Here is a 27,647-nt window from a genome sequence, read left to right as displayed (position 1 = left end):
CTATGAACAGTTAAACTATGCACCAAGCCAAGACCAGATGCCAACAATGACATATTGGAACACATTAGTATGATGGAAAATGCTACAGTCAAGGAGGTTTTGAGAGCAAATAAATCGTTAAGGAAACTAAATTCAGAGAAATATGCACTCTGATTTCCAGCCTTGGGTGATTCAGAAGATATGAAGTTGGCCAGATGTTTCGTGCTGTTTCCTGGGGGATTGTATGTTTCACAATTATTGCCTGAGGTTGCAGCCCCCCTTTTTTTTTGCAATTTGAAGGGAATGCCCTTCAGCGTTTGGTCGCACTTCAGCCCCACGCTCCTAAACTCCGGCCACCCGGTGGCGGGGGTGGGGGCGGGTGGGGGGGTGGGGGTGCGGAACCTCCTCGTAAGCCTGCTCCTGAGCCTGGCCAGGTTGGCCATTGACAAGTCCAGGCAGCGGGGCGGTCGAGAGGGCTGTCTGACCCCACTTTCCACCCCTCTGCCGCGGCTATATTCACAGCCGGGTGGCTTTGGCAAGGGAGCCCACTGTGCCCACCAGCACGCTTCAGGCCTTCCATGCCCGGTGGGCACTGCCGGGGCTAGGGGTGCATCATCACCTCCATTTTTGGTTTAGTTAGTTAAGTTTCCTTTGAGGTTTTGTTTTAGTCACAGTGCCCCATCAGGGGCTGTCACCGCCCCTGCACCCCCCCCCCCCCCTCAATATTGCTTAATTAATTGATATTATGTTTAATTGAAGGAGCATTAATATAGACTGCTGGGCCACTGGGGTTTGTAGTGAGGCAACAGAAGCCTGTGTCCATATCCAAGAAACCCACGTTGATACATAACCAGCTCCCGTCCTCATACAATGAGCCTGTGACTGTACACAACAAACCTATATCATGCATCAACCATACGGAACTGGTATATAGACCCACTTCACTTTCACTAAACCTTCTTTACCAGGATGTTGCCCGGTATGGAGGGCATTAGCTTTGAGGAGAGGTTGGCGAAACTTGGTTTGTCCTCACTGGAACGACGGAGGTTGAGGGGTGCCCCGATAGAAGGTTATGAGGGGCATGGACAGAGTGGGTAGCCAGAAGCTTTTCCTCAGGGTTGACGAGTCAATTACTAGGGGGCGTAGGTTTAAGATGCGAGACGCAACGTTTAAAGGAGATGTACGAGGCAAGTCTTTTTTACACGGAGGGTGGTGGGTGCCTGGAACTCGCTGTCTGGGGAGGTAGTGGAAGCAGATACGATAGTGAGTTTTAAGGGGCGTCTGGACAAATACATGAATAGGATTAGAATAGAGGGATATGGTCCCCGGAAGGTTAGGGGGTTTTAGTTCAATCGGGCAGCATGGTCGGTGCAGACTTGGAGGGCCGAAGGGCCTGTTTCTGTGCTGTAATTTTCTTTGTTCTTTGTTCTTGTCATCATTTTAACACTGTAGGGCTGTCTAGAAGACCTCATCTTTCTTGCAAGGTTGACTAGTTTCTGAAGCTGGTAGGTATGGGGAAGTTTTATAGATTGTACCTTCCCCTTATTAAATCCCACAGGCCCACAGGATGGAACATTTCATTTCAGCCTAGCTCGCATGCTGCGCAGTTCTAACTGTTCCACTTGACAAGGGGCAAATTCGTGAGAGAAAATCAACAAAATGTTTTGATGAATTGTCATCCTTTTGACTCAAATTGTTGAACTACAAGGTCAAGCAGCAAAATATAAGTTAAAAGAGGTAACAATTACATTTCCTGCACTCTGATTAGACTGTTGTGGTAATCGGACACCAAGTTCCGGTTGTGTGAAATAAGAGAAACGTTGCATAGGCTTTGGAGGCAGTGAGTGCAGAGAAGCAGGGCGAGCTACTCCCCAGAGTCCTCTCCCTGGGTTATGTGGAAAAGATGGAGAGACTGGTGTTAGGGCGGGGCAGGAATTGGGGGGTGGGTGGAGGGGCAGGAGAAAGGATTAGGGAGGGGCGTTGGCACCTCATTTTGCATGTTTTTGGGCCTAAAACAACTTTCACATTGCAACCTCCTACCCAATTAGACCCCGTGACGAATGTTGTGGTTCTTAAATCACTGACATCAAGACCTGCCAAATATATATAGTATAAATCGTGGTATTAATCATGTTCTATTTTCTGTCTTTAGCTCTGACGAAGGGTCATCCCAACTTGAAACATTGGATCTATTCTGTGGCACTGTGGTTAGCACTGCTGCCTCACAGCGCCAGGGACCCAAGTTGAATTCCTGGCCATGGGTCACTGTCTGTGCAGAGTCTGCACATTCTCTCCGTGTCTGTGCGGGTTTCCTCCATGTGATCCTGTTCCTCCTACAGTCCGAAAGACGTGTTGGTTAGGTGCATTGGCCAGGCTAAATTCTCCCCAGTGTACCCGAACAGGTGCCGGTGTGTGGCGACTCGGGGATTTTCACAGCAACTTCATTGCAGTGTTAATGTAAGCCTACTTGTGACACTAATAAATAAACTTAAGCTTAAACTATTCTCTCTCCTCAGATGCTTTCAGACCTGCTGAGCTTTTCCAGATTTCAGATTCCAGATCCGCAGTGTTTTGCTTTTATCCAAATAAAGGTAGTTTATTGCCAGACTCAGCAGCTACATGTAGTGTTTGTGCTGTGCCCGAGATCCCGGGGATTGCTCCCATGCTCCCGCAACGTGACCTCTTATGTAGCTGTGCCATCGCGTTCTCAAGTGACCGCTCGGTCTGTACAAGTGGGTTGGAAGCGGCTGCCTTCTTGGAAGAGGCATTCGCCATTAGGGCCCACAAGCCAGAATTTAACACCATCTGCGGCACGAGATGTAAAGTCCATTCCGTTGTATTCGGTCTTGAGCAGTCAATCAGAAATTCTTAAACGGGGCAGTGGAGATGGGGCATGAGAGAGCCGCAGAACATTTTAAAAGCCATGTGCCATGTTGAAGGCAGTGAGTGTAGAGCGCCAAGGCGGCATGGTGGCACAGTGGTTAGCACTGCTGCCTCACAGCGCCGGGGTCCCGGGTTCAATTCCCGGCTTGGGTCACTGTCTGTGTGGAGTTTGCACGTTCGCCCCGGATCTGCGTAGGCTTCCTCCGGGTGCTCCGGTTTCCTCCCACAGTCCAACGATGTGCGGGTCAGTTAGATTGGCCATGCTAAAATTGTCCCTGAGTGTCAGGGGGACTCGCTAGGCTAAACGCATGGGGTTATGGAGATAGGCCCTGGGTGGGATTGTGGTCGATGCAGCCTCAATGGGCTGAATGGGCTCCTTCTGCACTGTGGGGATTCTATGAATCTATGATTCCTGTGGATCCAAGAGGAGCTGGTGTTCTCTTTTTAACTCCACAGAAACATTTGGGCGGGGTGGAGGGTCGGGGGCGGGCGGGGGCAAGGCAGGTGGGGAGGGGGCCAGGCAGGTGGGGAGCTGGGGGGGACACATGCCCACAACTTCCAACCTTTGCTCACCACCCCACCCACTTTGTCTTAGACCTCCCCCTCCGCCCCGCCACAACCTACCTGCAGACCCTGCTCAACCCTCCTCCAGGCCCCAACCGATAAGTAGCAAAAGTCTCGGAATAATTTCTGAGACAATGCGATGCTTCTTAGTTTGGTGACGGGACGGAACCTCGCTGAATGGGAAACATGTTGTAACGGGCCAAAGGATTTTGTCTGCTTGTAATTATTATTTGTGTGCGGGGAAGCGGTGCAGATGTTCGCTGATACTTTTTGAAGCGTCTGACTTGATCATTTTCCAAAGGAAAATCCATTTCAATTTGATATTTCTATTTCCGAACTATGTGCTGTTTAAAAGAAAAATACTCTTTCAAGGTGACACAGCTGAGAAAACAGCTCTTGCTGTGGTTTGTCATGTCTAAATACATGCTAAAATTGACGTTGTTGCTTTTGCTCCCAGTTCCTCTAGTGTCTCCCATTAAAGAATAGCAAAAGCATTGAATGTATAAGAGACTTTGAAGTATAATTGCTATGCTGTACAATCTGAGGGTTATACAGTCTACAGTTAACAATATGAGTGCAGGCAGTCCTCACACTCTCTCAGCACCATTAGCAAGTTGAAACTTTGTAAGCTGAAACCTTGTGAGACAGAACCAATTTCCCCATTGGAACAATGGTATAAATGGAGGATTGGTTCCTGAACCAAGGCTGGAAATCACTCATGGGGCACACGGCAGTGTTAAATGCTCTCAACTCTTTGCCCCATCGAGTCGCTGAGGCGACAGTTGGTACCTGCATGCCTCAGCCTCGGTTATTATGGGCAGCATGGTGGCACCGTGGTCAGCACTGCTGCCTCACAGCTCCAGGGACCTGGGTTCAATCCCCGGCTTGGGTCACTGTCCGTGCGGAGTTTGCACATTCTCCCCGTGTCTGCGTGGGTTTCCTCCGAGTGCTCCGGTTTCCTCCCACACTCCAAGGATATGCAGATTAGGTTGATTGGCCATATTAAATTGCCCCTTAGTGTCCCGGGATGCATAGGTTACAGGGATTAGCGGGGTAAATATGTGGGGTGATAGGAATAGGGCCTGGGTGGGATTGTTATCGGTGCAGACTCAATGGGCCAAATGGCCTCCCTCTGCATTGTAGGGTTTCTATGATTCTATGATAATGAATACATAGATCGTTGTCAGTTGACTGTTTAACCTTGAACCTCTGTGAGTCTGAGCGCTCATAAAATGCAACTTTTTTAATTCATTCGTGGGACATGGGTGTCGCTGGCTGGCCAGCATTTATTGCCCATCCCTAGTTGCCCTTGGAGGGCAGTTGAGAGTCAACCACATTGCTGTGGCTCTGGAGTCACATGTAGGCCAGACCAGGTAAGGACGGCAGATTTCCTTCCCTAAAGAACATTAGTGAACCAGTCTGGTTTTCCCAACAATCGACAATGGTTTCACAGTCACCAGTAGATTCTTAATTCCAGATTTTATTTTATTGAATTCAAATTCCACCAGCTGCCGTGGTGGGATTCGAACCCAGGTCCCCAGAACATTAGCTGAGTTTCTGGATTGATAGTCTAGCGATAATACCACTAGGCCATCGCCTCACCTTAATAAGTGTATAAATGCATTCAAATCGTGATCGAGAATGAAGAAAAGAACAAAGACAATTACAGCACAGGAACAGGTCCTTCGGCCCTCCAGGCCTGCGCCGGTCTTGCTGCCCAACTGAACTAAAAAGAACAAAGAAAAGTACAGCCAAAATGACAGCCAAAAACTTTTAACAGAATTAAAAAACCTGTTTCCCCCAATCCTAATGAAGACAGTTCAGCCCATCCAGTTGTACCAATGGGTGATACAGGACATCAAAGCACATGTATGTACATGTAGTTGTGGCGTCGTAAAGTTGAAACCGATATTGTAAAAATGAAATAGACTGTCAATTCATTAACATTGTAAGTGCTGGTTGTTATAACCTGAAAGTCATGAAGCTGAGAGCTGCCTGTATTAATGAAGAGTTACTGGATCATAGAATCCCTACAGTGCAGGAGAAGGCCATTTGGCCCATCGAGTCTGCACCGACCACAATCCGACCCAGGCCCTACCCCCATATCCCCACATATTTACCCTGCTAATCCCCCTGACAGTAAGGGGCAATTTAGCATGGCCAATCCACCTAACCTGTACATCTTTGAACTGATGATCAATATCCGCTGGAGGTCACTGACGTATTGCTTTCTTAAAGAAGGCCGCTTAATATTGAGACAAAGTAAGTCTGAAGGCCAATTAAAGGGGGCGGAAAAAGTTGCTCTGACAGGTCACTTGAATGTTGGCAATATGTTTTCACGTAAATCGGTGCTCCTCACGCAGTAATGCAAAGTCAATTCTCTTCATTATTTCTCTAGCATGTCTGTCTGTCGCATGAGGACAGCTGGGCCAGGAGCCAAAGATGACTTAGACGCCCATCAGACAGTGAGCCGCCCAGAGGTCACTAATGGATCCTGACTGAACGGCGGAGGGGGGGGGGGGGGGGGGGGGGAGGAGGGGGGGGGGGGGGGGGAGGGGGGGGGGGAGGAGCGGGGGGGGGGGGGGGAGCAGTGGTGGGAGGGATTGGGCAAGCCATGCTTCACAATGTCTCTCCCTTCTCTCCCCACATTTAACTCCTTCTCACAGCCCATCTCTATCCATACTATAGTCGCCTCCCTTTATTCCCCCCTCAGTTTAAAGTTTATTTATTAGTCACAAGTAAAGCTTACATTAACACTGCAATGAAGTTACTGTGAAATTCCCCCAGTCGCCACAGTCCGGCGCCTGTTTTGGTGAATGCATCTAACCAGCACGTCTTTCAGACTGTGGGAGGAAACCGGAGCACCCGGAGGAAACCCACGCAGACACGGGGAGAACGTGAAAACTCCGCACAGACAGTGACCCAAGCCAGGAATCGAACCCGGGTCCCTGGCGCTGTGAGGCAGCAGTGCTAATCACTGTGCTACCGTGCTGCCCAAATGTCAGCTTCTCTCCTCCTCTGAGAAATCTCCGTGAAAAGGTGCCATGCGAAGACATTACTGTCCATGCACTTCATATTGCGTTGCAATTGCGTGACATGCTCTGCACTCATGCCAATGTTCCACAGCCTCGGCACTTTTCCCAGTCAACATCCTACACCAGAAAGGCAGCTGGGCTGTCGGATTTAATGAAGGATGTGTGGAAACCATATAAATAGCTCTCGCCCAAGAGCAGAGGCTAAAGAAGATTAAAATGCAACATGGGAAATGTCAGCAGGTGGGGTGAATAACTTGTCTTGAAACTGTTGCCTGAAGCTTTCCTTATTGCCTCAGTGTCACTAGTTGACTGAATTTACCAAAATTGGACCGAGAAATGAGGAAGCTTACTTACAGTAAATTGTCCAAATTCTGCCGCCTTCATATTAATTGCATCAGTGAGTCAAATCTTCACACTCGAGGGACGTGTTAACTGCGTCGCTAATTTTACTTGGAATTTGCAAAAGGATTCTGATTTCAAGACAAACAACTTCCCGTAACTGAACTGAAAGTGGCCTTTTAAAAATGAGCCATTGCAAAATATTCATTGGGCGGGATTTTCCAGCCTCGCTAATCCCGAAACCGTAAAGTCCCGCCTGAGGTCAAAGGACCTTTCCATGGTTCCCCCTCCCCCTCTCCTCCCCCCAACGCCCCCCCCCCCCCCCCCCCCTCGCCACACCACCCGCTCCGATTCCCAAGGTGGGCGGGATGGTAAGATTCCAGCCACCTTTTCAACTTAGAGCCAAACAGCCACCTCCATGAGCTCTTGTTTGGGATGAATAAGAGTGCAAAGCTGTTGTTTCTTAATGTTACATATTGATGGAAGTTTAATCGTGGAAAGTCATTTCACAACGATTCCTCACCTTACCTTGTTTCAATCAAAACAATGGCCAGGGTTTTCCGCTCTCGTTTGGGTCGGGCGGCGAGAGCGGAAAGTCTCGCGAGGAGGTCCAAGTTGCGTTTTCTGTCGACATAAAAGCAGGAAGTCATCGTTCCCCCACCACCCCCCTGTCCCCCCACCCCTCCCATTCCCCCACCCACCCCCACTCCCCACTGTGAGTGACTGAGTGGCGTTTCTCACCGTCCAACGTCGTAAACCTCATTGGAATGAAATAAATTAGGGGAGGCGATGGCTTAGTGCTGTTATCGCTAGACTATTAATCCAGAAGCTCAGCTAATATTCTGGGGACCCGGGTTCGAATCCCGCCACGGCAGATGGTGGAATTTGAATTTGATAAAAAGTATCTGGAATTAGGAATCTACTGATGACTGTGCAACTATTGTCGATTGTCGGAAAAACCCATCTGGTTCCTTTAGGGAAGGAAATCTGCCGTCCTTACCTGGTCTGGCCTACATGTGACTCCAGAGCCACAGCAATGTGGTTGACTCTCACCTGCTCTTGGGCAACTAGGGATGGGCAATAAATGCTGGCCCAGCCAGCGATGCCCATGCCCTTTGAATGAATTAAAAAAGAATGATCAGGCCCATACACCGGAATTGTAGTCCCACGTCAAAAAATGCGTCCATAGTGGCCTGATGTCAGAACAGTGCAGTGTACAAGTGGTCTCGGAAGGTGTACAGCTGGCAAGTGGTAGTCTGAGGGGAGCTCAGAGGTGAGCACAGCACATGGGTGGGGAGAGGATCATGCCAGTGTGATGCCAGGGTAATACAAGGGGGTACGAGGGTGATGCTGGGGGTGGGGAGGGGGGGTGGTGGGGTGAAGATGCTTCTTGGTTTGTTGGTTGTGTGCTGAAGCGGCCTTTAAATGTGACACCTTGACCATCGAAGTTGATGGCAATACATCACAGAACGCCTTACTAAGCGCCGCATTATATAGCGTGAAAAGTTGCCATTGCTGTTTTATCCACCTGAGATTGGACTTTGTCAATACAGGAGAAAATCTCACCCAATAGCCAATCTTTTTCTCAGTATAGAATTCCTACAATGAAGAAGGAAACCATTCGGCCCATCGAATATGCACCAACAACAATCCCATCCAGACACTACTAGTGGAACTCCACATATGGGCGGCACGGTGACACAGTGGTTAGCACTGCTGCCTCACAACACCAGGGACTTAACTTCGATTCCCTCCTTGGGTCACTGTCTGTGTAGAGTTTGTATGTTCTTTCCATGTCTGCATGGGTTTCCTCAAGGTGCTCCGGTTTCTTCCCACAGTCCAAAAGACATGCCGGTTAGGTGCATTGGCCATGCTAAATTCTCCTTCAGTGTACCCGAACAGGCGCCGGAGTGTGGTGACTAGGGGATTTTCGCAGTAACTTCATTGCAGTGTTAATGTAAGCCTACTTGTAATTAATAAATAACCTTTTTTTAAACTTTTGCTCATCCCCCTGACACTAAGGGGCAATTTAGCATGGCCAATTTAGCATGGCACATCTTTGAAATATTATTGATTCTGTTGGAACTTCAGAAGGAACTTAATCTTAATACACTTAAGGGGCGGCACAGTGGTTCGCACTTCTGCTTCACAGCGCCAGGGACTCGGGTTCGATTCCGGGCTTGGGTCACTGCCTGTGTGGAGTTTGCATGTTCTCCCCGTGTCTGCGTGGGTCCCCTCCGGGTGCTCCGGTTTCCTCCCACATTCTGAAAGACCTGCTGGTTAGGTGCATTGAACCGAACCGGCGCCGGACTGTGGTGACTCGGGGAATTTCACAGTAACTTCATTGTAGTGTTAATGTAAGCCTTGCTTGTGACTAACAAATAAACTTTATACCCTAACATTTATACACTTTAAAAGCTTTTATTTATAGAGGCATGCATTACACATCACTGAGCTCCAGTCTAACACACAATTTTAGCCTGCTCCAATGTAGATGAGTACAGAGGAGTCACCCAGAAATACTCATCACTTGAGCAGAATTAAACACCCAATTAAAATATCATTAACATGTTCAACGTTAAACTAATTACACTGCGACTGAACCTTGGAAAAGGGTTTAAATCCTTCCTCCCAGATCACGTAGCGTACACTTATCCAAAGTCTGTTCTGATAAGGCATTCTAAAGCTACAGTGTGGAATTTAATGTAGCGTTCACAGCTGTAACATGATAGTCTAAACTTGCATTCCATCTCATCTTGATTCTGGATTTCGTGCCTTAGCAGAGTTTCAATCTATTTGTTTTCGCAACTGATTATTCATATCTACATTGCAGCAGCAAGAAGCAAATATTTAACTCTGAAGTGAGAGGAGCAAAGCAGACCTCTGAAGTCCAATTCTCCCAAAATATTTGGCTGCGATGTTACCACCGTTCATGCCGGCAGGGTTTTCCCATCCCGCTGCAGTGAACAGGAGATTTGGCGCCAGATTCTCCCGCCCTCGCTGCGGCGGGAGCGTGGCGTGAACGGCAGGTATAATCGCACCCAAAGTATCAAATCCAGCGGGAAAATCGATGGGAATTCTGCCGGGTGGGCCGGTGCAATCCAGATTGCAATCCACCCGCACTTAGGCCGGGATTCTCCGACCTCGCCCGCAGCTCGGATTCTCCGCTCCCGCTGAAGTGAATGGAGATTTGGATGAGCGCCAGATTCTTTGTTCTCGCTGGCAGTCGGAGACCGGAGAATTCCGGCCTTAGTCATTACTTTGGAGCTCGGGCAGATTCCCAGCAGCAAAGAGACGTGCCGGATCGAAAGGGACCGGCTTCTCAGAGATCGGGGCGTCCTTTAAAAAGGGATGCCAATCCCAATCTACCCAATCCCTTATGAGAGATTGGTGCCTTTATATCATCATAAAACTACAATGCTATGTCACTTGAGGATCATTAAAGGTTGATTGTGAAGCATACGTGGCACCAAGTTCAAGGTACCTTAGTAGAGAGAACTACTCTACGAAGTGCGGCACGGTGGCACAGTGGCTAGCACTGCTGTCTCACAGCGCCAGGAACCTGGGTTCGATCCCTGGCTTGGGTCACTGCCTGTGTGGAGTTTCCACGTTCTCCCCGTGTCTGCGTGGGTTTCCTCCGGGTGCTCCGGTTTCCTCCCACAGTCTGAAAGACCTGCTGGTTAGGTGCATTGACCCGTACAGGCACCGGGGAATTTCACAGTAACTTCATTGCAGTGTTAATGTAAGCCTTATTTTGACAATAACACATTAAAAAAACTTTAGGAAAGAGGTGTTTTTGGATTGGTTTCTGAATACTGTACGGTTTAGCCATGTCTACAGCTGAAGCTTTGCAGTATGGGAAAGACATCTTTCTAAACGGTTAATTGATATCAATGCTTGATTCAGTTGGGATTGCAACTTTGCGATCCAGAAACTGCAGGGGATGGAAATATTTCTGCTTTCGTTATTCCGACAATCCAACAAATTAACTTTGTTTGGAATCCGTGCCCTTCCTGCCATTCCCTGCGGATGTGCGTCAGTGCAACTGCCTCAAAATGGGAGTGAATCCCCATTGGCTGTGTTTTACATTGAGCGAGATGGATCATGTGCAGAGCGGCTGTATGGCTCACGCGCATGCACACACACACGCACAAACATGCGTGGACACACATGTACACATGCATATACACACACACATACACATGCGCGTACACGCATATATATGCAGAACGGCTGTATGGCTGCATGCACAAGCACGCACACACGTGTGCACACACATGTGCACACGCAAACACACACATGCGCGCACACATATACATGCAGGCATGCACACACATGCATGCATGCACACATGCATGTACGCACACACGCATGCATGCACACATGTGCACACAGATGCATGCGCGCACATACACACACTCGCATGTACATGTGCACACACACATACTCACACACGCACGCATACTCACACATGCACACACACACAAGGGATATTCCATATCATGTGGCCTCCACATCATGTTGCAAAATCAGTCTCCTGGGGTTGGGTGGGGAGCTTCATCCTTCTCTTTCTGCTTCTAGCTGGATACAACATGTGTTTCCCCTGGCCGTGTCATTGTGAAACTTTTTGCTAAATTACAACTGTAATCAGAGCCAGCAATTGATAAAACTGACGCAGAAAGGCTGGAAAGGAAATGGACTTGAGGGAACAATAAACAAGCCACAGATTTCCCAGCATCAGATGTACGTCCCAGCTACCTTATTTCAACAAGTGATTGTGAATTTTGGGTTTGCCCTCCCAAGCACCATTCTCGAGGGCCTGGTTAACAGAACCTTGTTTATTTTTAACAAGAATATGAGCAGCTTTTCCCGATGCTTCCCGCCAGTGGGATATTCCAGTCCAACTGAAGGCGAACCCCTGCGGCAGGTTCCCAAAGTGCCGTAGATATCGGTGGGACCAGAAGATCCTGCCACTGGCCAATGTGGCGGGGCCACCTCCACCGCATGAGGAAGGTGAAAAATCCCTCTCCTAAAAGAACGTCACAACACATTCCAAGATGTACATCACAGTGCAATGGTATTCCAAGTTTCCATGTGGATCATGATGCACTCTGAGGTGCTTCAATATAATTGTGATACGTGTAATATTCACTGCATACTTTCCATGTGAGTCATACGGACTGAGGGGTTCTATACAATTTGTAGCCTTGGTGTACTGTTGCTGACAGGTCTTAGGCAGTGATCTTTCCCCCCTGAGCCTCTTCATTCTTGATTGACGCCAGAGCAAGGCAACTTCTTGCAAGCTATGCCCAGCATACCTTCTAATTCTATCTTTTACTCTCGTTCTATGCTTCTAAAACTTAAATGGGATCAGCGGTTTTGGGGAAAAGGCAGGAGAATGGGGATGAGAAAAATATCAGCCATGATTGAATGGCGGAGCAGACTCGATGGGCCGAGTGGCCTAATTCTGCTCCTATGTCTTATGGTCTATGGTCTTAATTCTAACTCTTTTAAACTCTCTAACAATGCTCGAATTCAATCTCTTACAGATTTGGTGCTTCCCTGCTGCCATCAGACTTTTGATTGGATCTTTCTCTACACCCTAGCTGTGACCTTAACTCTACACTCTGCACTCTCTCCTTTCCTTCTCCATGTACGGTATGCTTTGTCTGTACAGCGCGCAAGAAACAATACTTTTCACTGTATACTAATACATGTGACAATAATAGATCAGATCAAATCAAATCATTAATGGAGTTAATGGAGCCTCGATTTCTTTTAAATTTTATTCCTTTCTCAGGGTTACAAAGCCATGCTCAGAGCGGACGGGGCCATCCATCTCCTTGCTTGTTCCAAAAAACAATTCAAATTCAAATTGGACCCAATTCGTGGCCCCCAGAAAAAAGACATACTAGATCCAAGCTGACAAGGACGGGTGTTACACCCGATCCCGGGCTTGACCTTAACCAAAAGGTCGAGAGGCCTTGATTGTCGGGATAGCCTGTCTTATGAAAGAATGAAAAAGGAAAGAATTGCATTGATATGGTGAGCACAGGACATCTTAAAATACCTCACAGCCAGTGAAGTGTGGTTCAAAAAACAAACAAAGAACAATACAACACAGGAACAGGCCCTTCGGCCCTCCAAGCCCGTGCTGCTCCCTGGTCCAAACTAGACCATTCTTTTGTATCCCTCCATTCCCACTCCGTTCATGTGGCTATCTAGATAAGTCTTAAACGTTCCCAGTGTGTCCGCCTCCACCACATTGCCCGGCAGCGCATTCCAGGCCCCCACCACCCTCTGCGTAAAATACGTCCTTCTGATATCCGTGTTAAACCTCCCCCCCTCACCTTGAACCTATGACCCCTCGTGAACGTCACCACCGACCTAGGAAAAAGCTTCCCACCGTTCACCCTATCTATGCCTTTCATAATTTTATACACCTCTATTAGGTCACCCCTCATCCTCCATCTTTCCAGTGAGAACAACCCCAGTTTACCCAATCTCTCCTCATAACTAAGCCCTTCCATACCAGGCAACATCCTGGTAAACCTCCTCTGCACTCTCTCTAAAGCCTCCACGTCCTTCTGGTAGTGTGGCGACCAGAACTGGGCGCAGTATTCCAAATGCGGCCAAACCAACGTTCTATACAACTGCAACACCAGACGCCAACTTTTCTACTCTATGCCCCGTCCTATAAAGGCAAGCAAGCCATATGCCTTATTCACTACCTTCTCCACCTGTGACGTCACCTTCAAGGATCTGTGGACTTGCACACCCTGGTCCCTCTGCGTATCTACACTCTTTATAGACTGTTGCATTGTGGGGGGAAAAAGCCCACCATAAGCTTCCACCGACAGTGGTGTGTTGATGACTAGATAATCTGTCATTGTGATGATGCTGAACAAGGGATGAATATTGGCCCAGTCACAGGGTATAAATCTAGGGGGGCCTTGTGGCACAGTGGTGGCACCCTTACCTCTGGACCTGAAGCTCCTGGTTTGAGCCCAACACCAGGACTTGTTGGCCACGGAAAGAGTGTTTGACACCTTTCCACAAGCTGATAATCAGCTCGGGAATCCTCCCCCACTCTTCCCCAAACAGGGAAAAAAAACAGTGCGGGTGTCAAGATCTGCTTTTAAAAAAATCTCCACGACAAAAGAGTGCAAGATCTTTTACATTGTCAGTTGTTATAAAGACCCATCTGGTTCACTAATGTCCTTTAGGGAAGGAAATCTGCCGGCCTTACCCGGTCTGGCCTACATGTGACTCCAGGGCCACAGCAATGTGGTTGACTCTCAACTGCCCTCCAAAATGGCCTAGCAAGCCACACAGTTTCAAGGGCGACTAGGGATGGCTGGCCAGCCAGCGATGCCCATGACCCACGGATGAATAAAAAGAAACCTCCTGCTGAGAGAGCAGACAGGGCATCAGTTTGACATCCCATCCAAATCCAGCATCCTTCATCGTTCAGCGCTCCGTCAATACTGGAATGTTAGGCCTGATGTACGTTTTTCCCGCTGGGAGTTGTGCCTTGTGCCTCAGGCACAGAAGCATCACCAACTGAATTGCTGTGGTTGTTTTCATTAGAGGAGAGAAGACTGAGGGGGGGGGGGGGGGGGGGGGGCGACCTGATCGAGGTGTACAGGATTATGAGAGACATGGACAGAGTGGATGAGGAGCAGCCACTCCCTTTAGCTGAAGGGTCAGTCACGAGGGGATATAGGTTCAAGGTGAGGGGCGGGAGGTTTTGGGGGAGATGTGAGGGGAAACTTTTTTACCCAGAGGGTGGTGAAGGTCTGGAATGTGCTGCCTGGGGGGGGTGGTAGAGGCAGGTGTGGTAAACCACTGTTAGCTTATTGCCTGTGTGTGTGACATGCCTGGACACATCCCTACCCAAGACTCCTCCCCCCCCTTGGTCCAGGTATAAAGGCGACTGCTCCCCACCCCCCTGCCTCAGTCTGGACCAGTTCATCGGCATGGGTGTGCTCCAAGTCTTTTGCTAATAAAAGCCTATTTGTTCTTGCATACAAACTAGTCTTTGCTCAATTGATGGTGCATCAGCAGGTTCCCTCAAATCCTTTAAAAAGTATCTGGATGAGCGCTTAGGCACGTCACAACATTCAGGGCTCTGGGCTAAGTGCTGGCAAATGGGATTAGGTGGGAGTTCAGGTGTTTCTAATGTGTCGGTACAGACTTGATGGACCGAAGGGTCTCTTCTGCACTGTATGTTTCTATGAATGCAGCATTTAGTACTATATATATACATAATACAATTATGTGTGTTAGATATGAAATTAAATTGGTAGCATTACTTTCTGTATCCTTTTCTCGCAGAGAGTTTGTTTTTGTATAAATATAAGATATTGGGCCGGTGGTACAGTGGTTAGCTCTGCTGCCTCACAGCGCCAGGGACCTGGATTCAAGTCCGGCCTTGGGTGACTGTCTGTGTGGCGTTTGCACGTTCTCCCCGTGTCTGCATAGGTTTCCTCCGGGTGTTCCGGTTTCCTCCCACAGTCCAAAGATGTGCGAGATGTACAGTGTAGAAGGAGGCCATTCAGCCCATCGAGTCTGCATCGACAACAATCCCACCCCAGACCCTTTCCCCACAACCTTATTTACCCCATTAATCCCTCTAACCTGCACATCCCAGCACACTAAGGGGCAATTTAGCATGGCCAATCAACCTAACCTGCACATCTTTGGAGTGTGGGAGGAAACCGGACGAAACCCCACGCAGACACGGGGAGAACATGCAGACTCCGCGCAGACAGTGACCGGGGATCGAACTTGGGTCCTTGGCGCTGTGAGGCAGCAGTGCTAACCACTGCACACTATTGTTGTATTGTTGAGTTCCTGAACATACGTTTAACGGAATCCTTTTTCCTGTGCCAAGGGGCACACTCAATTCACCAAGATGTTTGTAGTTAGCAGGTCCAGCCTTTCTAAAAACCGGCATCAAGTAATTGCCCGATTGCATGACCAATTTCTTATTTCTTCGCAGTATTCCCCACAGTATTCTCCTCGAAGATTGTGCAGCACGAAGTTATCGCTAACTACAGTCACTTGTTCACCGTCCGTGGGTCAAACGACAGTCTCCAGCCGTACATGCTGACTGCCCACCTCGATGTGGTTCCTGCCACGCCCGAAGAGTGGGAGGTGCCACCGTTTGCAGCGGAGAAGCGGGACGGCTATTTGTACGGACGCGGAGCCCTGGATGATAAATCGTCCGTCATGGTATTGTTGCTGGAAACTCTTGTTGGATACAGCTCACATGGTCTGGAATATTTTTAAAACGAGTTGCCTGATTCAGCTCTGTGGAATGCAGCACTGTGCATGACCAATCTGTAATGTCAGTCCGCAGAATTTTCCAACGTGGAATGTTGGAGAACTCCACGTCATTTTTTTTGTGTCAGAAAAATAGCCGCCTGAGCTTGCCAGTTTGACGGACTCTCTTTTAAAATGAACGCACATTGTGCTGAACCCTTACCAACGCACAACAGGCAGATTGAAAACAATGCGATGCGGCCGGGTCAATACTTCCCTTGCAGCAACTGTTCTGCAATCTTTCCCCGACAAAGCTTTGCCTGTCCGTGATGTGAATTTGATTTTTCCATCAGACAATCAATCATGGAATCCCTGCAGTGCAGAAGGAGGCCATTCGACCCCATCGAGTCTGCACCGACCAGAATCCCACCCAGCCCCTAAATCCCGTAACCCCACATATTTACCCTGCTAATCCCCCTGACACTAAGGGGCAATTTTAGCACGGCCGATCCACCTAACCCGCACACCTTGCGGACTGTGGGAGGAAACCCGGAGCACCCGGAGGAAACCCACGCAGAGACGGGGAGAATGTGCAAACTCCACACAGACAGTGACCCAAGCCGGGAATCGAACCCGGGCCCCTGGCGCTGTGAGGCAGCAGTGCTAACCACCGTGCCGCCCCAGACCTGGAGTAACATGCCTGAATTAAGAAAGGGGGAGTGATGCGCGATTAAATCACTCGGGAGGCTAGATCGTACCCGAGAAATAAAGGCTTTTATTACTAACAAGAATGGAGCATACTATATACAATACAATCCCAGACTAAAGGGTCACCAGGCAGTGCAGTGACCTTTATACTCCTCCAGGTAGGCGGAGCCAACTGGAGTGTACCACAGAACAATACCAACAGGTAGAACACCCCAACCCTAACACCAACAGTGACAACAGTAACATATCTACAAGTACCCATAGTGGTAACCATCTATGGCTCAATGTCAGCCAGACTAGCATCAAATTCGGGTGTCTGCCTGATATCAGTTTCTGCAGCGTGCTATCAGTCACTCTGCAGGAGCTGTGAAGCAGCTTGTTTACCACATCAGTCGTTAGTTTGCTTGAGAGTCAACCTTATTGAGACATCTAAGCTGGAATTTTACCATCCCCCCCTTCTGCCCCGAGAATCAGAGAGGGCGAGGGGTGGACCATGGAAACCGGAAAATCCCACCTGAGGTTAACGAACCTTTCCAAGGTCCGCACCTCACCCGCTCCAATTCTGGTGGTGGGCGGGACGGTAACATTGTAGGGTTTTTCCTGATGCATAATGCTTAATCCTCATGACTCAAGCGTGGTCTGAAATCTATTTAAGGGAAATTTTCCAGGGATGGACAGCTGAACATTCCGGGGTACAAGTGTTTTAGGCGAGACAGAAGAGGGGCCAAAAAAGGTGGGGGAGTAGCGATATTAGTTAGGGAGCATGTTACCGCGGTGCAGAGGGTAGACAACTTAGAGGGGTCATGTGCTGAGTCACCGTGGGTGGAACTCAGAAACAGGAAGGGTGCAGTCATTATGCTGGGGGTGTACTACAGACCACCCAACAGCCCACGGGAAGTGGAGGAAAGGATATGTCAGGAGATTCTGGATAGGTGCAGAAAAAATAGGGTTGTTGTAGTGGGGGACTTTAATTTCCCTGGTACAGACTGGAAAGTGCTTAGAGCTGGGGTTCCGGGCGGGGAGGAATTTGTAAAATGCATACTGGAAGGTTCTTTGGAACAGTATGTAGATAGCCCGACTAGAGAGGGGGCTATACTGGACCTAGTTCTGGGAAATGAGCCCGGTCAGGTCGTCAAAGTTTCGGTAGGGGAACATGTGGCAAATAGTGACCACAACTCTGTTAACTTTAGGATAGTAATGGGCAAGGATGAGTGCTGTCCTACGGGCAGGGTGCTAAATTGGGGGAAGGCTGACTATAGCCGGATTAGACAGGAATTGGTGGACGTTGATTGGGAGAGGATGTTCGAGGGCAAGTTTGCGTCTGGCATGTGGGAGTCTTTTAAGGAACAATTGATAAGGCTGCAGGATAGGCATGTGCCTGTGAAAAGGAAAGATAGGAAAGGTAGGATTCAAGAGCCGTGGATAACCAGGGAAATTGAGGATCTGATTAAAATGAAAAGGGAGGTGTACGCTAAGTCCAGGCAACAGAAAACAGATGGAGCTCTGGAGGAATACAGAGATACAGAGAGAGGAGGAAAGAACTCAAATGGGAAGTTAGAAGGGCAAAAAGAGGTCACGAGATGTTCTTGGCAGGCAGGATTAAGGAGAATCCTAAGGCATTCTATTCATACGTTAGGAACAAAAGAGTTGTCAGGGAGAAAATCGGACCTCTCAGGGACAAAGGAGGGGAATTATGCTTAGAAACCAAGGGAATAGGGGAGATCCTAAATGAATACTTTGCATTGGTATTCACGAAGGAGAGGGACATGTTAATCGGGAGTGTCTCGGAGGGAGGTGTTGACCCGTTAGAGAAAATCTCCATTACAAGGGAGGAGGTGTTAGGTTTTTTAGGGAACATTAAAACTGACAAAGCCCCAGGGCCTGATGACATCTATCCTAGACTGCTCAGGGAGATGAGAGATGAAATTGCTGGGCCGCTGACGGAAATCTTTGTCGCTTCTTTGGACACAGATTAGGTCCCTGAGGATTGGAGGATAGCGAATATGGTCCCGTTGTTTAAGAAGGGTAGCAGGGATAACCCGGGAAGTTATAGGCCGGTGAGCTTGACGTCCGTGGTAGGGAAGTTGTTGGAGAGGATTCTTAGAGACAGGATGTATGTGCATTTAGAACGGAACAATCTCATTAGTGACAGACAGCATGGTTTTGTAAGAGGGAGGTCGTGCCTTACAAATTTGGTGGAGTTTTTTGAGGAAGTGACAAAAACGGTTGACGAAGGAAGGGCCATGGATGTCGTCTATATGGATTTCAGTAAGGCATTTGACAAAATCCCACATGGCAGGTTGGTTAAGAAGGTTAAGGCTCATGGGATACAAGGAGAAGTGGCTAGATGGGTGGAGAACTGGCTTGTCCAGAGGAGACAGAGGGTAGCGGTCAAAGGGTCTTTTTCCGGCTAGAGGTCTGTGACCAGTGGTGTTCCGCAGGGCTCTGTACTGGGACCTCTGCTATTTGTGATATATATAAATGATTTGGAAGAAGGTGTAACTGGTGTTATCAGCAAGTTTGCGGATGACACGAAGATGGCTGGACTTGCGGATAGCGATGAGCATTGTCAGGCAATACAGCAGGATATAGATAGGCTGGAAAATTGGGCGGAGAGGTGGCAGATGGAATTTAATCCGAATAAATGTGAAGTGATGCATTTTGGAAGAGATCATGTAGGGAGGAGTTATACAATAAATGGCAGAGTCAACAAGAGTATAGAATCACAGAGGGACCTAGGTGTGCAAGTCCACAAATCCTTGAAGGTGGCAGCACAGGTGGAGGAGGTGGTGAAGAAGGCATATGGTATGCTTGCCTTTATAGGATGGGGTATAGAGTATAAAAGCTGGAGTCTGATGATGCAGCTGTATAGAACGCTGGTTAGGCCACATTTGGAGTACTGCATCCAGTTCTGGTCGCCGCACTACCAGAAGGACGTGGAGGCGTTAGAGAGAATGCAGAGAAGGTTTACCAGGATGTTGCCTGGTATGGAGGGTCTTGGCTATGAGGGGAGATTGGGTAAACTGGGGTTGTTCTCCCTGGAAAGACGGAGAATGAGGGGAGATCTAATAGAGGTGTACAAGATTATGAAGGGGATAGATAGGGTGAACAGTGGGAAGCTTTTTCCCAGGTCGGAGGTGACGATCACGAGGGGTCACGGCCTCAAGGTGAGAAGGGCAAAGTATAACTCAGATATTAGAGGGACGTTTTTTACACAGAGGGTGGTGGGGGCCTGGAATGCGCTGCCAAGTAGGGTGGTGGAGGCAGACACGCTGACATCGTTTAAGACTTACCTGGATAGTCACATGAGCAGCCTGGGAATGGAGGGATACAAATGAATGGTCTAGTTGGACCAAGGAGTGGCACAGGCTTGGAGGGCCGAAGGGCCTGTTTCCTGTGCTGTACTGTTCTTTGTTCTTTGTTGGGAACCAGAGGTCGCATAAGATAATTGACAAAAACAATATCGAGGTGAGATGGGGAGGTTTTTTTTTATCACAGCGAGTTGATATGATCTAGAATGCACTGTCTAAAAAGGTGATGGAAGCAGATTCAATACTAAGTTTCAAAGTGTGCAGATGTGAAGGAGAAAGAGCAGGTGGGTGGGACTGATTGGATATGTTCCTTTCAAAACCTGGCAATGACATGCTGAAAGCTACGTTTTCTTCTCCCTAGGGAATTCTCCAAGGCCTTGAATTCCTGCTGAAACGGGACTACAAACCTTGTCGATCGTTCTACATTGGAATTGGCCATGATGAAGAGGTAACTCAAAGCCAAGTGAAGAACCGAGGTGCCGCTACACTGTGCAAGCTGCCCTTTTATTATTCATGTGGCTGTAACAAATATTTTGGCTTTTTACTTTGTGATGAGCAAGAGGTTCTACTTTAAAGATGGTTTTTGTTTAATTCTGAGCGGGGAAAAGTTGCCAATGCTGAAAATCTTGACGTTTAAACAGCCATCAACATCGAATAGGGAAAGGAGGGGTTGGCGATTCAGGTATAGACCTTTCACCGGAACTGAAAGATAAGCTATCTCTCCCAGTAGGGTACCCCAGCAGAAACCCCAAAGTGTGTTATGAAGCCCGACTAGACCCCAACAGTTTTTCTATTTTGGCATTGGTGTGACGATACGGTGTTTCACTCCTGTGATGACTTCAGCCAGGCTACTGAAGTGGGCTTGCTAGCGTATGAACTGCCTGATGAGTCCTAATTGATGGTTAAATCAGGGAGCCTCATGCTCCCTATTTAAAGCAGGTGTGTCAGACTCCCAGCCTGCATTCAGCAGGGAGCAACTGGAGAGCTGGCTGTGTGCAGGTGTATGGTGTAAATAAAGTAACTTGGTGACGGGACCTTCGCCTCCGTGGAGTTATTGCAACTCCACGTGTGATTCTAGTGACACACCAGGAAACTTTTATCAAAACTGAATTTATTTAACAATTAGTGTAACTAATGAATTAGCTTAACTTTTGCCAATTGAAATACTTAAACATGACAAGATACAATTCTTAACTGCTAACCCATCTCTATTAGTTCCAATTTAAGCAATATTCCCCTTGTAGACTTAAACTCCTCTTCAAAACTAGTTGGCAAACAACACAGGCATACGTGTTTTTACTTGTTAATAGTCCTAGCACCTGTGAACACTTTTGGAGAGACAGAGAGAACCATTCTTCTGACACTCAAACACCAGCCTGCAGAGAGAGAGAGAGATAGACAGGCAGAGAGACACCTGTCTGCCGACACTCAACAGCAGCCTCCAGAGAGAGAGAGAGAGACACCTCTTGCTTCTTTTAGGATCAGGCAGAAAACTGATTGTTTTTCCCTGTAAGCTTTCCTCCCATTAACACTTGACTCTGTCTTTTGTCAATCAAGCAAATCAAACCTTACTCTGAAAGCTCGGGTGAAAAATATAAATAAACAAAAATGCTTCAACTCAGATTAAAACAAACACCCTATTATCTAAAGCCAATTATTCTGCATTCTCAGCATGGAGCTGCCTGGTTTACAGACAAATCAGCACCATGTAACTCAGAGCTGAATTTTAAACATGCCCCTCACAAGAAACATTTCTTAAAGGCACAGTATCATCATACTTCCAACAAAGGAAACAGCACAAGGACATAAGAAATAGGAGTTGGAGATGACCATATGGCCCCATCTAACCTGCTCTGCCATTCAGAGGGTTCATGGCTGATCTTGGGCTTCAACTCCACTTTCCTGCCCACCCTCAATATCCTTTGATTACCTGAGAGTCCAAAATTATTTCTATCTCAGCCTTAAATGTATTCAATGATAGACGTCCATAACCGCCTGGGGTGGAGAATTCCAAATATTCACAACACTTTGAGTGAAGAAAGTCCTCCTTATCTCAGTGCGAAATGATCGCCCCCCCCCCCCACCCCCCCATCCTGAAACTGTGTCCCCCTCATTCGAGACTCCCCAGTCAGGGGAGACAACATGTCACTATCTACCCTGGCAAGCCCCTTCCTAATCTTGAATGTTTCTCTCAGGTCACCTCTCATTCTTCTAAACTCCGAAGTACATGAACCCACTTTACTCAGCCTCTCATCAGAGGACAACCCTCTCTTCCCAGGGACCAAACTTTTCTTTTATTTATTCGTGGGACACGGGCGTCGCTGGCTGGGCCAGCATTTATTGCCCACCCCTAGTTGCCCTTAGAGAGCAGTTGAGAGTCAACCACATTACTGCGTCTCTGGAGTCATATGTAGGCCAGACCAGGTAAGGATGACAGATTTCTTTCCCTAAAGGACATGAATGAACCAGATGGGTTTTTCCAACAATCAACGATGATTTCATGGTCATCGTTAGACTTTTCCATGTTTTTTATTGAATTAAAATTCCACCATCTGCCAGGATGGGATTTGAACCCGAGTCCCAGAACATTAGCTGAGTTTCTGGATTAATAGTCTAGTGATGATACCACTCGGCCATCACCTCCCCATCTAGTGAACCTTCGCTGCACTGCCTCCAATTCCAGTACATGCTTCCCTCACTATAGAAACCAGAATTGCACACAGAATTCTAGGTGTGATCTGACCAATGCCCTTTAGGAAGACTTCTTTTTGCTTGTACTCCAATCACCTTGGAGAGGAGGTCAACATGCCATTTGCCTTCCTAAATGTTTGCTGTACTCACATGCTAACTTTTTATGTCCTTTGTGTGAGTACAGCCAAGTCTCTCTGCACATTTGTGAGATTCAAGCCTTTTAAAATATTCAGCGTTTCTATTCTTGTGACCAAAGTGAATAACCTCAAACTTGCTTACATTATACTTTATCTGCCACCTTGTAACCGACTCACTTATTCTGTCCATATCAACTTGCAGCCTCTTTGTGTCTTTCTCACACCTTGCATTTCCATCTAGTTTTGTAACATCAGCAAGCGTAGGAGCAAAGGAAGTAGGAGCAGGAGGAGGCCATTCAGCCCTTCTAGCTTGCTGCATCACTCATTATGATTAGTCTGATCCCGCCTTCCCCCCCATCCCCCATCCTTTGATCCCCTTCACCCCAAGCGCTATATCTAGCTCTTTCTTGAAAACATGCAATGTTTTGGCCTCAACTGCTTCCTGAGGTAATGAATTCCTCAGGCTCACCACTCGCTGGGTTAAGATATTTCTCCTCATCTCAGTCCTAAAATGTTTACCTCCTATCCTTCGGCAACGATCCCTGGTTTTGAACACCCCCACCATTGCCGTAGTTTAACCATACCCCTCATAAGAAAACATGACATGAATATATGTACATGAATTGTAAACAACTCAACTTTGATGAGCGACACGTTAGAAGAAAGAGAGATGGGGAAAGGCTGTTATTAGACTCTCTGACTACTTTTCTACGGTAGTCATGATGTGGAGATGCCGGCGTTGGACTGGGGTAAACACAGTAAGAAGTTTAACAACACCAGGTTAAAGTCCAACAGGTTTATTTGGTAGCAAAAGCTTTTGCTATCAAATAAACCTGTTGGACTTTAACCTGGTGTTGTTAAACTTCTTACTTTTCTACGTCCAGTTAAGTGCTGCTTTGTCCTGGATGTTGAGCTTCTTGAGTGTTTGTTGCAGCAGCACTCATCCAAGCAAGTGGACCACATTCCATCACACTCCTGACTTGTGCTTTGTAGATGGTGGACAGGCCTTGGGGAGTCAGGCGGAGAGTTACTCGCCACATAATACCTAGCCTTTGATCTGCTCATTGTAACCACAGTATTTATTTGGCTAGTCCAATTCAGTTTCTGGTCAATGGTAACCCTCAGGATGTTGATAGTGGAGGATTTAGCAATGGTAATGCCATTGAATGTCATGGGGAGATAATTAGATTCTCCTTGGTTGGAGTTGGTAATTGCCTGGCACTTGTGTGGTGTGAATGTTACTTGCCATTTATCAGCCCAAGCCTGATTGCTGCATATTGACATGGAATGCTTCAGTATCTGAGAAGCCAAAACAGTGTTGATCATATAAAAAGATCACTTCTTTGAGGCAATGAAAAGGCTCAAAGAGCATGAATGTAGATGTGTGTTAGCTTGGCTCTGTACGCCCATGCTTCTAAATCTAAAGCTGTTGTTCAAGTGTTGCGACAGAATTGACTATGCAATCTTGGCTGTGGTTAGCACTGCTGCCACACATCGCCAGGGACTCGGGTTCAGTTCAAGCCTTGGGTGACTTTCTGTGTGAAGTTTGCACATTCTCCCCTTGTCTGCGTGGGTTTCTCCGGGTGCTCCGGTTTCCTCCCACACTCTAAAGGTGTGCAGATTAGGTGGATTGGCCATGCTAAATTGTCCCTTAGTGTCTCAAGGTTAGAGGGATTAGCCATGGGAGGGGTTCGGGTAGGGGGTGGGCCTGGGATGCTCTGTTGGAGGGTCAGTGCAGGCTCGATGGGTTGAATGGCCTCTTTCTGCACTGTAGGGATCCTGTGTTTCTATGATTCAGTGCAGTACGGAAGGAGAGCTGTAAATGTCGTAGGTGTCATGTTTTGGGTTATATAGAGACTCGACTTGATAGATGTAAGTAAAGTTTTTAATAGATTCGCTCATGAAGCTAATGTCACTGGTACAAAAGATAACTTTATTAAGACCAGGGGCCAATGAGAGAAATTATTTCGAGGGTCACAGATACAGAATTATCAGCAAAAGATCAACACGGTTATACATTTTCTTTATCAAATTACCCGCCTTCTCTTGGCATAAAATCAAATGATTCTGAAAACACACAAGTCAACAATAAATGCTGTCACATATTTCAGCCAGTCAGCAATTCTAAACAAAAAGTTTATTTATTAGTCACAGATAGGCTTACATTAACACTGCAATGAAGTCACTGTGAAAAATCCCGTCGTCGCCACATTCCGGCACCTGTTCGGGTACACTGAGGGAGAATTTAGCATGGCCAATTCACCTAACCAGCACGTCTTTCGGACTGTGGGAGGAAACCACAGCACCCAGAAGAAACCCACGCAGACGCAGGAAGAACGTGCAAACTCTGAACAGTCACCCAAGCCAGGAATCGAACCCAGGTCCCTGGCGCTGTGAGGCAGCAGTGCGAACCACTGTGCCATGTCCTTCAGTGCTTCTATGTCCCAAGTCTGGACCTGAACTCCTCTGTTGGCAAAACCTCAATTTCCCCGTTACCATGACTCCCAGGAAGGTTATTCTCATGAGTTCGAATTCAGTTCATTGCAAATGCAGACAACAATTGATACCTCGCATCTGGGAAACTTGCCAGCTGAACTACAGTTGAAATATATTTTAAATGTTTCATTTCTCTGCCCTTGAACTAAATTAGTTTCCATGAGGTCTTTCAAGAACACCAGTGTTATACAGCTTTAATTTAACCACCTTCCAAGCATTACAGTTTAATGAGACAAACAAGGACAGTAATTCAATTATTTCTTTATTTAACACTTCTAGTACCAACTCAAACATAAACAGTTCCAACTCTTTACTGAACTTTAACTCTAACTGAACATCAACTTTCAACTGGACTGTAACTCTTAAACTGCATATTAACTCTAACTGAACTTCAATTTTAATTATTTAACTGAAAATAGATACTACTGAGTTTAGGAAAACCTTGGCCAAGAAATATCCTCGATGTAGAATCTGCCTTCTTCTTCTCCGAAGTATCCTTCAGGGTACAAGGTCTTATTGCGATGGCTGTTCTCTTGGAGTTATCGCTGCCAAACAAAGAACTCACGTGTCTTTTATCCACAATTCTCCACTTGCGTCCGGAAGATTCTCTGTCATCCGGCCAGCTGTGTCACCAGAAACTGATCACATGGCTTGAACATCCAGTGAAATTACTTTTGAATGAAGCCATGATGCTTAGCTCATTTGACATGTCCCCACACATAGCAGCCATAAAAATCAGAGCCACACTGTCTCGGTTAACGTAAACAATTTCCCTGATCTGACCAACACAGGAAGCTTCAGATCACAGCTCCCAGACAGAGCCTCTTTACGACATCCCATAGTGGTAACCATCTATGGTTCACCACATGACCTGCATCTGGTTTTAATCTATAAGTTAACCAAAATTCCCAGCATGCTTGGCTCTCAGCCAGAATAGCCATTTTAAAGCCACTATTGCCATTATTGTTGTTAAATCATTGTTGTAGCCGTTCTTTCCCTATCCACACCAGTGAACCTTTTTACCTAAACTATAATTCCCAGTGACTTCTGCTTCTTGGCTGAAATGGCCAATTTTACACTTAAAAGATGCTTCGGAGAAATTTATTAAATCATCTGCTGCATTAGCATGTACTAAATAACTTGCCCTGTTAGCTTCATAAGTCCATTTTGAAGTCATTAACCCTTACTAGTAATCTTGTTTTAAAGTTTATTTGTGAATGTCACAAGTTGGCTTACATTAACACTGCAATGAAGTTACTGTGAAAATCCCCTAGTCGCCACGCTCTGGCGCCTGTTTGGATAACAATGAGGGAGAATTTAACCTGGCCAATGCACCCAACCAGCACGTCTTTCCTGCTGTGGGAGGAAACCGGTACACCCAGAGGAAATCCATGCAGACACGGGGAGAACGGACAAACAGACAGTGACCCAGGTGCCTGGTACTGTGAGGCAGCAGTGCTAACCACTGTGCCACCATGCCGCCCCAAGCCTTAACATCTAAAAATTAAGAAAAATGTGAAATAATCGCTTTCAGTAGGATCGTGGGACTTCTTGAAGAAGGAGAAGGTTCTCCTCGTGTCCTGGCCAATACCTCTCCTTTAGGTGTGGTGTTTAAAAGATTTGGAAAATATATTTCTCAGGAGTTCCTGTCTGTTCCCTCCTTTCCTGCCTTGCTTTGAGTGTGAAGGGCAGTGAAGTATTTGTGGCTTCATTGAGTCTGAGGTCTTCATACTTTCAGATTAGATGTGGATCTTGTGGAGGCTTTGGAGAGGATTCAGAAAAGATTTACCAGGATGTTGCCTGGTATGGAGGGCAATAGCTATGAGGAGAGGTTGGAGAAACTTGGTTTGTTCTCACTGGAACGACGGAGGTTGAGGGGTGACCTGATAGAAGTCTACAAGATTATGAGAGGCATGGACAGAGTGGATAGTCAGATGCTTTTTTCCCAGGGTGAAAGAGTCAATTACTAGGGGGCACAGGTTTAAGGTGTGAGGGGCAAGGTTTAAAGGAGATGCACGAGGCAGATTTTTTTACACAGAGGGTGCCTGGAACTCGTTGCCGGGTGAGGTAGTGGAAGTGGATATGGTAGTGACTAACTTGCCCTGTTAGCTTCATAAGTCCATTTTGAAGTCATTAACCCTTACTAGTAATCTTGTTTTAAAGTTTATTTATGAATGTCACATGTCGGCTTACATTAACACTGCAATGAAGTTTCTGTGAAAATCCCCTAGTCGCCA

General features: G+C 47.2%; 1 protein-coding gene across 2 annotated transcripts in view; it reads left to right on the top strand.

The window, feature by feature from the left end:
• LOC144511812 (N-fatty-acyl-amino acid synthase/hydrolase PM20D1-like) overlaps positions 1-27,647 on the top strand; it is a 95,493-nt gene that overhangs the window by 16,142 nt on the left and 51,704 nt on the right. The window contains exons 2-4 of one of the 2 annotated variants that reach the window (XM_078242161.1): positions 12,350-12,458; positions 15,805-16,037; positions 20,448-20,534. In XM_078242161.1, coding sequence (XP_078098287.1) covers positions 12,452-12,458; positions 15,805-16,037; positions 20,448-20,534 — 327 coding nt within the window. In that variant the 5' untranslated portion in view covers positions 12,350-12,451. The remainder of the gene's footprint in view (positions 1-12,349; positions 12,459-15,804; positions 16,038-20,447; positions 20,535-27,647) is intronic. The other variant, XM_078242160.1, reaches the window with a different exon arrangement.

The sequence above is a fragment of the Mustelus asterias genome, chromosome 25 (assembly GCF_964213995.1).
Source record: "Mustelus asterias chromosome 25, sMusAst1.hap1.1, whole genome shotgun sequence".
Lineage (NCBI taxonomy): Eukaryota > Metazoa > Chordata > Chondrichthyes > Carcharhiniformes > Triakidae > Mustelus > Mustelus asterias.
Note: the sequence above shows the minus strand (reverse complement) of the source record. Positions and strands in the feature narration are given on the sequence as shown.